At 39.7% G+C, this 17,357-nt stretch overlaps 1 protein-coding gene across 4 annotated transcripts; it reads left to right on the forward strand.

Annotated features, from left to right (window-relative positions):
* Positions 1-397: 397 nt before the first annotated feature.
* On the forward strand, positions 398-9,404 carry LOC102312779 (RNA-binding protein 5). 4 transcript variants are annotated; one of them, XM_042225648.1, is made up of 26 exons: positions 398-527; positions 606-679; positions 762-826; positions 1,553-1,602; positions 1,684-1,852; positions 1,967-2,110; positions 3,159-3,228; positions 3,531-3,604; positions 4,291-4,374; positions 4,466-4,526; positions 4,625-4,690; positions 5,290-5,450; positions 5,553-5,650; positions 5,826-5,913; positions 6,217-6,334; positions 6,417-6,520; positions 6,639-6,759; positions 6,901-6,992; positions 7,101-7,295; positions 7,381-7,530; positions 7,747-7,818; positions 7,906-8,085; positions 8,272-8,346; positions 8,454-8,554; positions 8,680-8,809; positions 8,991-9,404. In XM_042225648.1, the coding sequence occupies exons 4-26, from the start codon at positions 1,586-1,588 to the stop codon at positions 9,114-9,116; spliced, it is 2,496 nt and encodes an 831-aa protein (XP_042081582.1). In that variant the 5' UTR covers positions 398-527; positions 606-679; positions 762-826; positions 1,553-1,585; the 3' UTR covers positions 9,117-9,404. The 4 variants fall into 4 exon arrangements, with proteins under 4 accessions (XP_042081582.1, XP_014195132.1, XP_005941167.1 ...); XM_014339646.2 differs by lacking the exon at positions 762-826; XM_005941105.3 differs by lacking the exons at positions 606-679; positions 762-826 and having other exon boundaries at positions 406-527.
* The last annotated feature ends 7,953 nt before the right edge of the window (positions 9,405-17,357 follow it).

Raw genomic sequence — 17,357 nt, forward strand, 5'->3', positions numbered from 1 at the left:
AAACTTTGTGGTGGTAGTTTGCTGGTCAGGGGCTGCTTTGCTGCTTCAGGCCAACTTGGTGTAATTTATGAAGCCATGAATTCTACCAGAAAATCCTGAAGTAGAATGTCTGTTTTTTTTCCTGCATTGTCATTAAATGAAATCATCAATTAAAAACTGTATTTTGTATTTACTCTGGTTTGTCAGATTCTTTTTTTGTTTGTTTGTTTGTTTGTTTGTTTTTTGCTGATTTGAAACATGTAAGTATGCAAAATATGCAAAAAACAAAAAACAAAAAAACCCAAACAAACAAAAAAAGAAACCGATTTTACTATTTTAATGCACCGCATTAAGGGACACCTTGTTGTAAAGGATCATAACCAGTAGGTGGCGGTAATGCTCACTTAAATGCTTTTTAATGCTCTTAAAAGGTGAAGTCAAAACGAAGAAGACTCTTGTCGCTACAGACCGGAACAAGTGGAAAAGCTTCTAGAAAGGTTTTGAGTATCAGGCTGTCATCGTGTGTAGGGGGGTGATTTATTAAAACGGTATGTAAAACTGACAAAAACTGCATTTTATATCTGCTTCCGGTTATTTATTTATACAAAGCTTACGTTTTGCTACAGCATCCATGAGACGTATCAAACAAGCATACAGCGAGCCCTAAAGTGACCTTGCTGTGTTAGCGCCTGTAAGCAAGGTACAAAATCAGCCTGTTTTATATAATTCCACAATTAATGTCCTCAGTTAATCTCCATATTATGTGCTTTGTGTTTCTGCAGTTATGAGTAAGATCAGGCCTGTGACATCTCTGGCTGCCTTTCATCTTTAGCGTAGCTCAACTCATGTTACGTAACGCCAGTTACTTAATCCTCTTATGTTGCTGGTCAATTGACCCATTTTACAGTGGAATAATTACTAATATATTTTTTAAATATGAAACTACTTCTGCTTAGCTGTAATACGTGTAATGAACATATTACACGTTTGTTTTATTATGTTACAAGTGAACGTTAAAGTGGTTAGACGTATCAAATACTATGTGTTTCTTTGCAATTGTGAGACATATTTTATGTCAAACAGACACACACAAACTATCTAGCCTATTGACCGCATATGTAAAGTGCGAGAATGAGGGTTGTGTTATATCTTTTGACGGCAAACGTTTCTGTTCCCGTGAGCAAACTCCATCCACAGTCTGTGTAACGCAGTGGCATATATTTGGTCCACAGTGTCTCTGGAGACTTCATATTTTCACCAGAATGTGATTTGATAAATGAGAGAGACAAGCTAACAACTGTTGTTACACTCTATGGGGAAAAAATCAAAATGTATAATTAATTGGGGAAAAAAAATCATAGTCATGAAAAATGATATTATTTTTATGTAGGTTATATGTACATTACAAAAAGTTTTAATATTCCTTTTTTTTAAATGGGAAAAACCAGTAATATATCCTCACTGAACCATGATCTGTTAGAGGTAAAGAACACCATTGCACGAAACATTGATTGAAATGGTTAGTAACACTTAGTACTAATAATATTTTTTTCCACCCCAAATCTTTCCACAGAATTGTCCACAAACGCTTGTGCTGTACTAAACCATGGGAACTGATAGAAGGTGAAGTCTGCATAATCCTTGTGATGTTCAGGAACACGTTGAACATGTGCTCATATATTTAAGTCTCTGGTGCTTTTGCAGGATTAGTCGTAGTGAACGTACAGGAAGATATGGTTCTGATATGCGCAAACACGATCCAGAGTGCTATGGAAAACGAAGCAGAGATGTGGAAAAGGATTATGATCGACGCTGGGTCCACGATAGGTACAAAGACTATTGTGATGAACGCAGGGACCAAGACAGCCCAGAGGTAAGTGGAGAAGAATTCCTTTGCAGCTTGAAGTACGTCTTGATCAGAGTGATACTGAATTTGTTGTCTTTGAAGTTAAACATCACATTATTATATATATTTTTTCTCTTACAGAGGAGCCGAAAACGACGCAGCAGCAGCAGATCTGATGATGAATATGATGGTGACTATCCAGAGCAGGACTACAAAATGGAGCAGGAGGAGGAGAGCAAAACGATTATGCTGAGGGGGCTCCCTGTCCACGTCACGGAAGACGATGTAAGCTCACAGTTCACCATTCAGTGGCATTCATGCTTTTTAAAGGAAAAAACACACCAAACTGTATATCATATAACTTTTTCACGAGTTGTAAGTAATCTCTTGCAAGAAGTTCAAAGCTGTAAACTGTCACAGGATGGGTGTAAAACTTTGGCACAGAAATCAGCAACACTTCACGACCTTTGTGTGTGTGTGTACAACTGTGCACCTTGCCATCTTTCCCTTCCCTATATGGAATTATCCAGGTGTTAATCTGAGCATTTTGGAGAGGGGGATTGACATCTGTCATAATTAATATACACTGGGAAAAAGAAAAAAAAATAGTGTCTTATTGGTAAGTACAACAATGTGTCAAATATGTCAACAATGTATCAAATAATAGATTAAAAACTGCCCTAAACTTTACCAGGCATCACTTGACACAGGCGAAAGTGAGAACACACATTCCCAACGCAGACATTAGTAAGTCTGTAAACTACCTGCTCATTAGTAAAAAAGTCTGTATGATGTTGGATTGTGATAGGATATGCTGGGCTGAGCCGATAACATTCAGGGTGGAATGATTGTAAAGCACACATTTTGAATAACTTTATACACGACTTTGGTGCACAAGTTTGAATTTCTTTTAGATTTACACTAGATGTCACTTCCACCAGACACTTCTGAAAGCCATCAACAAGCTTCTGTTATAATTCCAACTGAATTTTTGACCGATTTTCTTGGCAGAATTGCTAAAATTTATTTAAATTCATTGGTTGGGACCCTGGAAAAAGGAGAGTCCAAAAAATATTTAAAAGCCCAAAATTACCATGATATTCATTTTCATGATGAGTCTGCGTGGGTTCTTTATGGGTACTTCAGGTACTTTTTACTCCCACAGTCCAAAGACATACAGTTATTGGGCTTAGGTTAACTGGTTATTCTAAATTGGGAACATGTACCTCATGGTTCACAACCAGTTTCCAGAAAGATGGTTTTAAGTAAGGAAACAGTAAGTAGGAAGAAGATCTGTGTTCTGATGAGTCTCACGTCTGCTTCTGTTTTGCAGATGCGTACAGCTCTGGAGCAGCTACAGGGACCACAGCCTGTGGACATACGTTTGATGAAGAAAAGGACAGGTGAGCGATACTCTTCAGAGGAACGTTCCTCGTTCCTTTCCGCGCTTGATCTTTAAACCCATCTTTCCTATTTTATTATAACCCCTGGAAAAAGAAAATTAAATATTGTTGTAGGGTTCTTTGTGTCGTATAGAAATTCTGATTTGATGACATGGACAGGTAAGAAGTTAAGGGTATGTAAATTCTACCATCATGATGTTGTAAACATCCCCGCCGCCGTGCAAGCCCATTGTAACTTTGAATTTTGCACCAAAGCATTCTGACTAACACGCCTCCCGTCTATATTTGAATGCTGTCTCTAGGTATAAGCCGAGGTTTCGCCTTCGTGGAGTTTTATCACTTGCAAGATTCTACCCGATGGATGGAGACCAATCAGGTTGCTTCAACAATCACCAAGTCTAGAAATATTCTTGGAGATTAGAACCCAAATTAACCAGTACAGTAATGATGGCACTTTACAAAAAGCCCAATTTGTTTGTATTTAGCCAAAAAATCTTGATCATAGATCTGTGATATCTGAGATGTAGTATTTCAGATATCACACATCTGGTGATACTTCATAGCAGCATTATTGAATTTTTGTTTTCTGTGAACACCACTGTAAAAATGCACATTTGTTTGGTTTATTCTCTTAAAGCTTACAAAAGAGGGAGAGTTTGCTTCCTGTTAGCAAGTGGACTTGTTTAGTACCAACTGCCCCGGGGTTTTTTGCACATTCTGCTCCAGCTCTGTCACTTTGATAGTTTCTCATCTCCATTTATTATCCGAACACTGGAGTGAGATGTGGACGGGCTGGCAGCACTCCGGTCCCAAACACTTAGAAATCTCTTTTTGAACTCAATCCCTCATTCTCTGAACTTCTCTTCCCGTCTCTGCTCCTTTTTTTTGTCCTTGAGACGCCCCCATCTAAGCAACAAGTTAAAACCTAGCCACTCTTTCCTGTTCCCTCTGCTCTCACTCATTGGGTGGGGTAGCACCGGGATCTCAGCACTTGCCTCTTTGGCTCAGACGTGTCGTATTTTGGTGTAACTGTTGTTTGTTTGTCTTTATTTTATTTCACAGAACAAGTTGGTGATCCAGGGGAAAACCATCGCAGTGCATTACAGCAACAGGAAACAGAAGTTTGAAAACTGGCTTTGCAATGCTGTGAGTGTTATCTTTGAACTTATCCCACAATATTACTCTTTTTTTCTTTTTGCTTATTGTAACAAAAATACACAATCGATGGTTGTTGCAGTGTGGTCTGTACAATTTTCGGAAGAGGCTGAAGTGTTTCAGGTGTGGCGCGTCAAAAGTTGGTGAGTTTTCCCCCTTAAGATGAGTTTTTTGTCTCTCTGTGAGAACGAGCAGTTCATTATATATCCTGCCTGATGTTTTTTGGCATTGCTCTTTGTAGGTGACTCTACTGGTGTAAATGGTTTAAATGTCGAGTGCCAACAGCCAGGAGAATACAGTGGAGACAGTAAGTGTTTTTGTTTTGTTTTTCATCGATGACAGAAAGGGTGCAAAACAAAAAATGTATTTGGTATAAATGTAATCATCTTTATGTTATTAGATTTTATTTAATAATCATGTTTTATGTATTCTCTGTATTTCTTTTTAAATTAATAGTAATTAATTTCCACTTTTTTGGGGCAACTTCTGCTTTTTTCATGCGAATGAGTGTGATGTCATGAGGTCAGCTTTTTGCTGATCAGTGTCAGGAGCAAACGCCTGCTTTTAGTTGGGAGATTACTGAAAAACTGAAGCGCTTAGCTGATCTTTCTGAAAGTAATACTATCAAGTAATAAATATGTAGTAATATAATTAGATATTAAAGAATGGGGAAGACATTAAAATAGCTAAATGAATACTGTGGCAAATAAATACAGAAGCAATAAGGCAGTAAACAAAGTTATGTCACATTTCATAAATGAAATAATGTCTGCGTGTAGTTTTTATGAATTTTGATGCCTTTAAGAGCATTTTTAATATATATATTCTTGATTTTCCTTTTGGTCTACTGAAAAATTGCACGTTCCCATAGAGACATTTATTGATGACTTTTCTTTTTGTTCACAGCGATCATTTTGAGGAACATTGCCTCTCTCTCTACTGTTGATGGAATTTTGAACTTGCTGGCACCGCACGCCAACCTGTCCACCAACAACGTCCGCCTCATCAAAGACAAGCAAACGGGACAGAACCGAGGCTTCGCCTTTGTCCAGCTCTCATCCCCACTGGTGCGTAGCTTTATTTTTCAGCAGTCAGTATGACTTTATAGTGTACGTTGGTGTGTTTCTAGCGGAGGTGTCGAGACAGTGTGGCTTTATGTCTTTCTACAGGAGGCTTCTCAGCTGCTCACCATTCTCCAGAGCCTTCAGCCACCTCTGAAACTGGATGGGAAAACTGTCGGCGTGGATTTTGCCAAAAGTGCTAGAAAGTGTGTAATTCCGCACATACATAACATATATTTAGACAGCCTGTTTTATATTCGTCATATATTCATCATATACTGTACATACCTTTTGAGATCCTAGAATATAATAAAATACAAATCGGTCTTATTTTCATTGTGCATTAGCTTGTATTTAATTTACACATAATTCTTTTCCCAGAGACTCAGTGCCGCCTGAGGGGATCAGAGCCAGCGCTCTCTCTGTTGCCAGCACAGCCATTGCTGCTGCTCAGTGGTCATCCAGTCAGGTACCATAGACTGTACCATGTCTAAGTAGAAAACGTGAGCTTCTATGGCTTGAGGGATTTAAAGAAATGGACCAAAAAGCTACAAATCAGTGATATTGTCGATATTAAGAACTGATTAAAATTACATGGACTCTTATATCTTATTGTCAATTAAAACAATACTTGATTAGTGGAGCCTAACATCAAAATCCAGGAAAGGATTTATTGACTTAACTAATTTATTTGCATTATGCTGATGCAGTTGCTCTACTTTGGGTTGCTTTATTTTGTTTCTGACGTCACATATCTGTTTTGTCTTTTCAGTTGCAGCAAAGCTCAGGTGCAACTTCAGATCAGATCGCTTTTCCAGAGAGTTATGCAAACATGTGGCCACAGCAGCCTGAAGGACTGGTTCCTGTCATTGGAGATGGATTGCTTGGAGGTAAACAAGGAATCACTCGCAAAAATTTGGGGTGTTTTTATTCCGAGGTTGAGATTCTTGACTTCATCATCACTCTCCCCAGCGGCTCCAGGAATGGCGTCTGTGATCCCCGCATCTACAGCTGTGGTCCTATCCCAGGCAGCTCAGGTCTACCACCCCATCATAATCAGTCAGCCTGCTGTTCAGGTAGGAAGTGTATTAATGTGGCGTCTTTGGGGTGAAAAAATGCTACTCGAATGTGATTTCTGTCTGTGTTGAATCCAAATGTTCATCAGGGTTTTTTCCCCCCTCTCCTACCTCTCAGACACATCCACTAGCTGTTGCAGCCCAACAGGCTGCTAGTGTTTGCACCACATCACTCACAACACCAGCATCTTCCACTGTTGCAGCAACGATCTGTGCCGGATCGACTGCTAACACAACAGGTGAGAGGAGTTGGCTGCAGAAATACTCCTCTGTGTGTGAGTGATAGAGATGATGATGATGATAAAACTGAAGATAGCAAAAAGGTTTTGCTTCATATCTGCTTCTATTTCAATGTTTTTGTTTTGTTTTTTTATTTGTAGCTGTTCCTGACACCTCCATGTACCAATACGATGAGTCTTCAGGTTACTATTACGATCCACAGACTGGCCTGTACTATGATCCTGGCAGCCAAGTATGTGCACTTGATCTTATTGCATGTGCAGAACCCATGCCATGCAGCATATGTATTTATTTTAAATACACTGTTCACATTTTTTTGTCTTCTGCTTGTCATCAATAGTACTACTACAACTCAGAGACTCAGCAGTACCTTTACTGGGACAACGAGAAGCAGGCGTACATCCCTGCACTGAGTGAATCCGGCACAAACACAGAACAAGTGTCCACAGCGAGCTCTGCAGCCACCTCTTTAACCACAGGCGGTAAAGAGGCCAAAGAGAAGAAAGAAAAGCCCAAAAACAAGTCCGCACAACAGGTAAGTGCTGCTCTCAAGATGTTGATCCTGTTAATAGCTGTTAGGTCGTCTTTGAAATAATGTTTTTGGCATTATTAAATTGCAGATTGCAAAGGACATGGAGCGTTGGGCAAAAAGCTTAAATAAGCAAAAAGAAAGCATTAAGAGTACTGCCCAAGGGTTAGGATCTTTTAAGGATGAAGACAGAAAAGAGTCAGCTGCTGCAGATGCAGGTTTCTTCCTCTTCGAGAAGAAGGTAGTGTAACAGTAACTATTAAGAATAAATATGATGTGCTTTGGATCAGTGCAGTGGTGTACGGGTAGGTTCTAACTGGAGAAGCACACTGATTTGGAATATTATATTTAGAAAGTACATTTTCCTTCTATCGTCACGAGTCACTGAATATCTTTTAATCATGAGATTATATATGTTGTGGGTCTTTACTCGTGGGCTTCATTTGGTTCCTTTCAGCAGATCGGAAGCTTTGAGATGCCGTCCCTCATGACTGAACAAATCAAGCTTGAGGATGAGATTTCGTCTAAGGTTTGTTGTAACTTTGCAGCTATTTCTCCTGTTTATTAGTAAAAATAAATCCTTTAACACTTTTCCTTTTGTCTGTTTTCATGTTAGAGTGATTTGGTCGCTGCCTACAATGGGGATAGCGACCCAGATGACAACGGCTCAGACCGAGCAGCCGATGAGGAGGGGAAAATGACCGACTGGAAGAGGATGGTATGTCTGCTGTGTCGGCGGCAGTTCCCCACCAAAGACGCTCTGCTGCGTCACCAGCAGCTCTCTGACCTACACAAGGTGAGGATGGCAAACAGCGGGTGTTTAATGTGCAAGCAGTTATGAATATTCTGGGCTGCGCCATCTGTTCAAAGCAAAATGGAGCTCACATGCTGTACCTCACAGGAAATGGAGGTTGCATTTATTCGTGCCAGTGATTATTTTGTTCTCGCGTTTCGCCCATGAAATTACTTTTAATTCTTTTAGAAAAACTTGGAAATTGAAAGAAGAGCTAAGCTTTCAGAAATGGAGCTGGAAGAGCTGGAGAGGAAGGAGGCTGAGGTATTTTGCATCACAATGTCATCTTTCTGTCTCTTGTTATTTAAAAAAAAAAAGAAAAAAGAAAGAAATTTGAATGAGAACATAAGTTTTCTTGTGATTTTTAACAGCTGAAATACAGAGATAGAGCTGCAGAAAGAAGGGAGAAGTATGGTATTCCTGAACCTCCTGCACCTAAAAAGAAATTTTACAAAGCACCAAGCCCAACAGTGTAAGTGGGAGGAGTTTAATCTCACAGCAAACAGTCTATGAAAACTTTTAGTAATATCTTCTCCTTTTTCTCATTATTTTTATGTGAATTGGACCTTTTTAACACCTGTAATTCACCATCATCAGAAACTTTGAGCAGCCCACTAAAGACGGTTTAACAAGTGATAATATCGGGAGCAAGATGTTGCAAGCGATGGGCTGGCAGGAAGGCAAAGGTCTGGGACGTCACCAACAAGGCATCACCGTTCCCATCTCGGTGAGCAGACTTTTTTTTTGTCTTCCAAACTACCCCTTGTCTGCTGGCCAGATCCTCTTAACAGATGGAATCTGCGCGCCAACGTGCTAATTTCTGCCCACATAGCAATTAGCACTGTTGCCTGAGGGGCACCTGTGTCTAATATGTCATCTCTTATAATCGTCTTTGCTTTTCCTAACAGGCTTCATTGAGGACCAAAGGCACCGGTCTGGGCATTAAAGGAAGCTCATATGAACTCTCACCATCTGACACCTACAAGGATGCTGTGCGTAAAGCCATGTTTGCACGCTTCACAGAGATGGAGTGAACTGTGGAGGAAGGTGATTGTGCTGTGCTCTGAAATCTTTATCATGCGGACAAAGGATTTGAACACATAACATACAGGAGATTTTTCCACCTGTACAAACTTTTAACTGGAGTTTGTCTTGTTCGTTTAGGAAAAATTTAGCTTTTTAAAGCTAGATTTGTTTGTTTTCAGTGCACTTCACATATACATTTTGTATATTGTTTGTACATAAAAATGATGTAGAACCTCTGAAGCTTTGTTTTGTGAGAACCTCTAAGAGTCAGTGTGATTAAATAAACCTGCACAAGCTCTTGTGTGATTTTTCTTTTTTCTCCTGATCAATGAGGGTTATTCTTGTCATGTTTGCATCTGCAGTGGTGTAGTCAGCTCCTCTCACCTATTAGTCCCACATTGATTTGACAATTACTATGCTCAGATCTAAATGCTAGACACAGACTCTTAGTCGATTTGGAGTTAATTTTACCACTTTAACATCAGCTACTGCACTTTTATTTTTAACTGTGTGTTGTAAATCCCTGCATGGTCAAGAATTTATGTAGGAGTTGGATGCATTGGGGCTTTATTGAGCTGTCAAAGTATATACAAGACAAATGGTGATCTTCCTGTTGTGCAAAGTTCATCTTTTATTTCTACAATCCTCTCTGTGATTCACAAGGTAACACCGTCCTAAAAAAATCTCAACATTTCTATAAAAAAACATCAATCTGCGTTCCTATAAACATGAGAAGAGACCATAAAAGTGTCAGCTTGGATGTATTAAACAGATCCCTGGCTCTTGTGAATTTCTCTGAACCACCGCTGGACAGTTTGCCAATTATTTCTGCCAGACTCTCTTTGGCTTCCTTAATATCCTCTTTCCTGGAGGGGCTTATGGCTGGCAGGTTTCACCTGCTCTTGCTCTTCTTGCCAGTCTTTTTAAAATACTTCACAGGATGCTTTGCTACGTGCGTTTGGCTCAGTAAATGTCTAATATTTACAGGAAGAAAAAAAAATTCCTAAAGACAGGCTGCTCTTCCACCACAACGGATGTGTGCTACTTTGTGTTTCTTCTGTAATGATAAAAAGTGTTTCATGTCTTGAATTCCTACGCTGGGATTTTCTCTGGGTATCATCAAGCAGTGGCTTATCAGCTTTTGTCCACAGCCAAAGTGCTTCAGAATTAGATTAAGTAGTAGAGACTTTATGAGATGCTAAAATTTAAAAAGGTTGTGTCTCGTTTTCATGATACCGGCAAATCTGTTCTAAGATCAAAAGTCAATGAGTCAAAAGTGGAAGTGTTCATTCAGAAACTGTTCCTCAATTTGTAAATGTCATTTCCAGACTGACTTAATGTCTGTCCATCTTTAATTCTTGATTTGACCTTTATAGCAGCAGGAAATCTGTAACGTAAAGTAAAGCATGCTCTTTAGGGCACAAACATGACCATAAAAAGTTGGGGAAAAAAACAAGCTTCCGTGTTATTATTAATTGTACTACTACTTGTACTGTACTACTAAAATAATATACCTAGATGTGATATCAAAAATCATGGAAACAGTAACTAATCATCTATGTGTATTTGCAGTTGGGTGTTCGCCTTGTGATCGGAAGGTTGCCGGTTCGAGCCCGGCTCGGACAGTCTCGGTCGTTGTGTCCTTGGGCAAGACACTTCACCTACCGCCTACTGGTGTTGGCCAGAAGGGCCGATGGCGCGATATGGCAGCCTCGCTTCTGTCAGTCTGCCCCAGGGCAGCTGTGGCTACAACTGTAGCTGCCTCCACCAGTGTGTGAATGTGTGTGTGAATGGGTGGATGACTGGGTGTGTAAAGCGCTTTGGCGGGACTAGTAAAAGCGCTATACAAATACAGGCCATTTACCATTTGGATTCACCACATCAAAATCCACAGGAAGACCATACTGCTGTTTTACATGTGCTGTGCAGATGGCTCTGTTGCACAAAGCTTCCCTTTCATTCCCATCACTAGGGGTCAGCATCAGTTTTAGAGCCAACTCCTTCATTCATTCATAAATTAAGCAACCAGAAAAAGAAAACTTGAAATTGGTGTGAAATGCAGTAATTGTAGTTATATATCTGTTTATAGCAACGTCTGCCTCAGCAGTAACATGGAGGTTGTCCTCAGCATACTGCTGTTCACGGGGTGGGATGGGAGAGGAGGATTAAGATGGTGTTGGTTCGTAATGCAGCGGTCACAATGGTGCAGCTAGAGGCAAAATTTAAATCCTCTTCCACGATCCCTACAATGATGATTCCATGTGTCATACCATGTGGCACAAAAAGGGAAGATGCCAAATCTTCCCAGGTTTCCTCTTGACTGACAGCCAAAAAGTGCAGATTAAGTGACCCTGTAGTAGCAGAATGACAGCACTGATCTCCCTGCTGATTAATACTGCAGCGCAGAGCAAACCGTGCTCACCGTCTCACAGGGACACTTGTGAATGCCTACTCAGTTTTCAGCATGTCTTTGGCTCAGCTTACCAGAATCTGTGTCAGTTGACTAAGCTGTTTTGCATAACACAGTCAGTCGCCACATTTGTGCTCAATAAAATTGTGAGGATAAGGCTGGCATATCTCATCTCCCAAGCGACATAAATAATTTTAAGCTCGTGCAGGGGCGCCTCCTGAATTTTTTTCAAAGTGACACAATACGGATGACAAAAATTGTGTATGCAGGAATAAATTACAAGTTAATGTTTCAACTCATTGAGGGATGTCTTCTTCTCTTTTGTGCTCGTGTTTATTAAAATTATGTTTATTAATTATTACTATGACTGTATCAGGCCCTATCTCAGGCTTACATTGTTGTGGAAGAATCTGGGGTTCGGCCCTCTTTCCTTGAAATGTAAGATTTGTGGGCATTTGCTCATGCACAGCTCTCTTAAGATCCTGTACCAACATTTCAGTCGGCTTGAGGTTTGAACTTTGACTATTTTTTGACTATTCCATTACAACACCTTGATTCTTTCCTTTTTCAGTCAATCTGCTGTAGAGTTTCGTCTGTACTTGGGCTCATTGTTCCGTTGAATGACCCACTTTCAGCCAAGCTTTAGCTGTCAGACAGATTGCCTCACATCTGACCCTAAAATACAGAGACGTTTGTATTGACTTAGGGACAGAGACATGCCCATGTCCAGTGGCTACAAAAAAAGCCCAAATCACCCCCCGCCTCCATCACCGTGCTGACAGTTGCTATGAGGTGTTTGTGCTTGATTTTGATCAGATATGGAACTGTGCATTAATTATGTCCAGATCTGTCCAGAGGACTTAGTTCTAGAAATCTTCTGGTAATCTTGTAAACCTAAACTGTGCTGCAATATTCTTTATAGTAAAATAAAAAATAGTTCTAACCTTAGCTGTAACCGAAGCCCCAGAGCCTTCCTTTAAACCTAGATTTAACATTTAATAGTAAAATATAAAGATTTACATTTGAGGTTTTATGATGAAGAAGTCACGTCCTCATAATGTGACTCTATAATCTGATTTGGGTTTAACTGGACCACAAACACAAGTTATGTGTTAATACACACACACACACGAACAATGGTTAGCCAGCCTAGGTACTCATGCCCCCCTACGGCCTAGTATATTGTTATGAAGTTTGAAGGCGGCCCATAAAAAATTGTGAGTAACAGAAGTTTTTACTGACTTTGACATTCTGTGTGACCTTGACTGTGACCCGATGTTCACCACAGTGAAATCAGCTCAAGCTCTTATTGTTATCTACCATCACACAAAATTTGAACATGATATCTTAAAAACTGTGGCTGTTAGACTGCAAACAAACAGATATAGCCTAAACTTTGGAGCTCTCGCATGAGATTTTTTTTTTTATTATTTTGCAGAATGAAGCTTGTTTATTTTGCCTAAATTGTCATATTATAATTTGTTGTAAGCGGGTAATGCTTTCAGAATGCTTTGAGGCAGTTTGTTTGTTGTCAGCAAACAAGAATTGAACCGATTGTGTTCCAAGTCCCCACAGATGCTATCGTCGTTTTAGTGGTTTACAGTGTTTGCTCTAGCTGACAGATGCTCCAGTGTTGACTGCATGTTGCACCACGAGCAAAAGTTATGTGCATGTGTAGTAAGGGTGTCAATATTTGTTCAATTGCTGAGTGTAGCAGTCGTCCCCTGAGGCTGTAGTGTCTGGAGCACAGGGGCTTGCATTGAGAAGTGATTGAGATCTTATCACAGTGAAACCTCAGCTTGCAAAAAATACTACACTGAATCAACAACTTGTCCATTCACAAACACCCCAAGAGACGTATTAATGCAGGCTAAACATTTCTGGCAACCAGTCTAAGCTTACGAGTGCAGCCTGAGCAAAGACCTTCTCTAGGAGTGATCTGATGTTGTGTAAAGCTTTACTGGTGGAAAAAAAAATGCCAGAAAAGTAAAATTAATAGAGTTAATCATTGAATTTAATCTCTATTAAGACAAATATCACCTTATTAGGAAAACTATTTGTATTAATGAGCTTCTCTGTTGAATAAATTGGAAACCATCCTTCAATCAGCTATACATATTTATCCTTCTATAATTCAGCTATTCATTCATATTTATGAGGGGAAATAAATCAAATTTCACTAATTAAACCAACATGAATGTCCATGAATGAACTTTGCAAGCCTTCAAGGAATAAAAAGTAAATAAATAAAATAAATGAAGATCACAACTGCAGCTTCTTCTTTCTCTGCAGTTTCCAAACCATGCACATTGGATAGGTGTCAAACATAGAGAAGAGGCGCCTCTTCTCTATGTTTGACACCCCTGATATAATCTATAACTTTATTAACTCACAGTTTTTCAGCATTAGGAAAACATTTCTCCAACCTCTGTGTTTCTGCCATTTTCTCCCATTTCTGCCAGTTTCAAGCCACCTAGAAGTCATCCTCCAAATTATTAATAGTTATTCACTTTATGTACCTGTGGGATTTAGTCTGTAAGTGGAAATTAAACATTTCTTAGAGTTTTCTGCATCAGTAAGGTCAAATCTTTGTATTAGTAAGCTTTATTATGAATATGCCCAGTTCTTTGAAGTTTGTCTGATATGTTATTAATCCAAGGGTGGCATACTGGTTAGCACTGTCACCTCACAGGAAGAAGGCCCTGGGCTGGGCGGGGTCCAGTCTTGGGCCTTTCTGTGTGGGGTTTGTTCTCCCTGTGTCTCTGTGGGGTTTCTCTGGGTTCTTCGGCTTCCTCCCAATGTCTAAAGAAATGCACGGGGTTAGATTAGTTTGAGACTCCGAATTGATCATAGGGATGAATAGTTGCCTCCTTGTTTTTGCCCTTCAGCAGATTGGTCCAGGGTGTACTCCACTTTCTGCACATTGACAGATGGGTCAGGCTTCAGCCCCTGGCTAGAAAATGGATGCTTTTATTTAGTTTACAAAAATGACAGTCCATAATTCAAGCCTAGGTCTCTGTTTGTTGCAGTGTGGAAGAACTGAATGCTTATGACCTGCTTTTTGAAGTAGCAAAAATCATTTATAATATTAAATATTAATAATAAATATGTTTACCATTTGTTGACTGAGTTGCAAAAAACTATTGAGAACTGCAAACAGAGCTATAGTGAACTGGTCAGTCAGTGGGATTTGGCGAGAGAACAAAGCATGGCACTCATTTTGACCATTTAATTCGGTGCATTAGACTTTGCTGTTTATATATGTGCGTGTGTGTGTGTAATAAACAATGCTGTGAAAAAACAGAGTTGTCAGTTTAAACAGGAAAGCTTTGTGTGCCATGTTGTCAGGTGGGTTGTTGGGAAAGTCACACAGATCCCCAGGACATGCTGTACATTGTCATGTTTGTCTACGGCAGAAGTGTTTTTGTTCCTTTCCTCGGGGATCTAAAAGGAAAGACATCTAAGACTACACTCAGAACAAATGACTTTCAAACAGAAGAACCCACACTGCTAACACGCTCGTCTCATGCAGGCAAGTTGTTCAAGTGTCCAGGCCAGCTGTCCAAACAAAGCACAACTGAATTCAATATCTGAGGAATCCACTAATCCACACAATAGCTTAGAATAAGCTAATACATTTATTTGGCAGCATTCATAAAATGTGTTATTTCATATTATTTGTTTCCTTGGGAATGTTTTGGATTTTTCCCCCAAAATGGATTTGATAACCTCTCTTTAGATATTGTCACGAACCGGGCCGTACGGTCATGACAAAGAAAACCCCAGACATGGTTAGGAATGTGTTCCAAGCTGCTTTATTATTTTAAAACAAATAAAACAGAAAAGAAACCCTACTGTCAAAATCAAACAGTGGTGTGTGAAGGAATGGATGAGTGGAAGATGATGCGTGTAATAGTGTCAAAAGCAAAAAACCAAACCTAACGCAGCCAGAGTCCAACCTGGTGTCTCAGAGCCAACCTAAACTATGCCCTAAAGGCTTTTTATATAGAGTCCTGACACGCTGGCCCAGGTGCTGCCAGTGTCACTGATTGTAGACGGGAACCCCGCCTCTCCAATGCCTGCAAACAAGACACACACGAGCCAAAAGGAAGGCAGGGTGCAGTGGGTCGTCACAATATTATATTGAGTCTGAGTGTTATTAACTAAGAAAAAGTAACTTCTTCTTCTTTTAGCTTTTATCTGTTATATTCATTTTGTACAAATATTATGACTGCATTGTGTTGATGATTGCTAATGGGTGAATATGTTGTGCAGATACAATCGATTGAGGAGTTTAACAAGTTAATGAAATGAGGTATTCAATCACACAAAGATCATCCCAGCAGAAGATTTTCTGGGACTCACCCCAACAAACATCCTTCTGAGCCTTTCATTTTCACTGGCTGTGCCACAGGCTTTTGGTCATTAAAATGATTCTCTCAAACATGCAGCTGGATTGTGTGTAATAAGTTAAGAAATTAACTTATTACACACAATAGCAAAGTCTCTGTGACATCAGAATTTCTATCTGCATCTCTTTTTAAATCATAATATTAAAAGAAAAAATATTTGGAAAGAGCAAAAAATATTTGTTAAATTTTATTGGTATCATGTATTGGTAATTTGAAAGGCACATTTTTGATCCCCCCCTCTGCTAATGTTTGCTGCCGTCAGTCTTGCACACGGACCCTGTTCCCTGTTTGGGCCTCAGTGTTTCAGCTCCCTCCTGGAAAAAAAACAGACTGTCCTTCAGGGAATTCCTCCTGCAGAGAGGAATAATGCAATGGACATTTCTCTGTCGTGCAGAGCACTGTCTGCAATACAGGGTCTTTGAAGGATGGGCAGGTGGCCCAAGTATGTGTTTGCATGTGTAGAAGAGGGGACACTCTACAAACTTGTTTTGTAAAAGCTTTCTCAGATGATTGAAGTCTTGAGAGAACAACAAACAGCGGTCCTCTGGTATGACAGATGTCTCCTCTTGATAAATGCTTCTGAAATTCTTTGATTATTTTAGCTTCCTGGGCCATTATGTAACATTTACAGCTGGTTTTGAACTGATTACAGCTCTATGATAATATGTATCTACAGATCTGTATCTATGCATGTATGGATGCCTTTCCAAATTGTGATATCAGTTCATATGCAAGTGATGTGTTTGATGATGATGATGATGTTTTTACAATGAGGGTAGTATAAGGCCAGATAAAGTGTGCTGTGCTGTTGAGAAACTGGCAACTAGCAAAGCATGTGCACCTGAAGGAATATCTCAAGTTTGCCAGCAGAACAATCTCAGTTTTACTTCCTTTGGTGGATTTTTAGTGCACATCCTCCTGCCTTACTCCATGTTAACTATTCTACATGTGCCTATAGTCAAATACAAAACTGGTAAAATAGAATAGCATATGCCAATTTCTCTGGATTCAGTACTGTCAAAGATTTTAGCCCAAATTTGTTCAGATGGGCTTCAAGAATATAAATCAACCACAGACAGTCAGCTGGGTTCTAAAAATAAACACGACAGCGATTTGTGCATATACGATCTGAAGGGGGTTGTTTAAAAAATATAACAGACAAAAACTAAACTATATTTATGTGCTTCTTCTCTGCTACCTCCAGCTCCATCTCCTGGGTTCTTGCCATTGCCACCTTCACTACCTCTGCTCCTTACATCTTCACCTTTTCTACCTGTCTCTCTCTCATTCACACTCGTATTCTGTCTTGCTTCTGCTGACCTTCATTTCTCTTATCTTGCAAATTCATACCTCCACCTCCCCAGGCTCTCATCCACCTGCTCTCTACTCTCACTACATATCACAATGTCATCAGTAAAAATCATAGT

Source organism: Haplochromis burtoni, unplaced genomic scaffold (genome assembly GCF_018398535.1).
Source record: "Haplochromis burtoni strain Fernald_Lab_line unplaced genomic scaffold, NCSU_Asbu1 Contig_177, whole genome shotgun sequence".
NCBI lineage: Eukaryota > Metazoa > Chordata > Actinopteri > Cichliformes > Cichlidae > Haplochromis > Haplochromis burtoni.

Bases quoted from the DNA above. Each gene is read 5' to 3' on its own strand.
- LOC102312779 (XM_042225648.1), top strand. The intron at 7,819-7,905 runs GTTTGTTGTAAC...TTTTCATGTTAG, and splicing joins AGGATGAGATTTCGTCTAAG to AGTGATTTGGTCGCTGCCTA. The intron at 8,555-8,679 runs GTAAGTGGGAGG...CACCATCATCAG, and splicing joins AAAGCACCAAGCCCAACAGT to AAACTTTGAGCAGCCCACTA.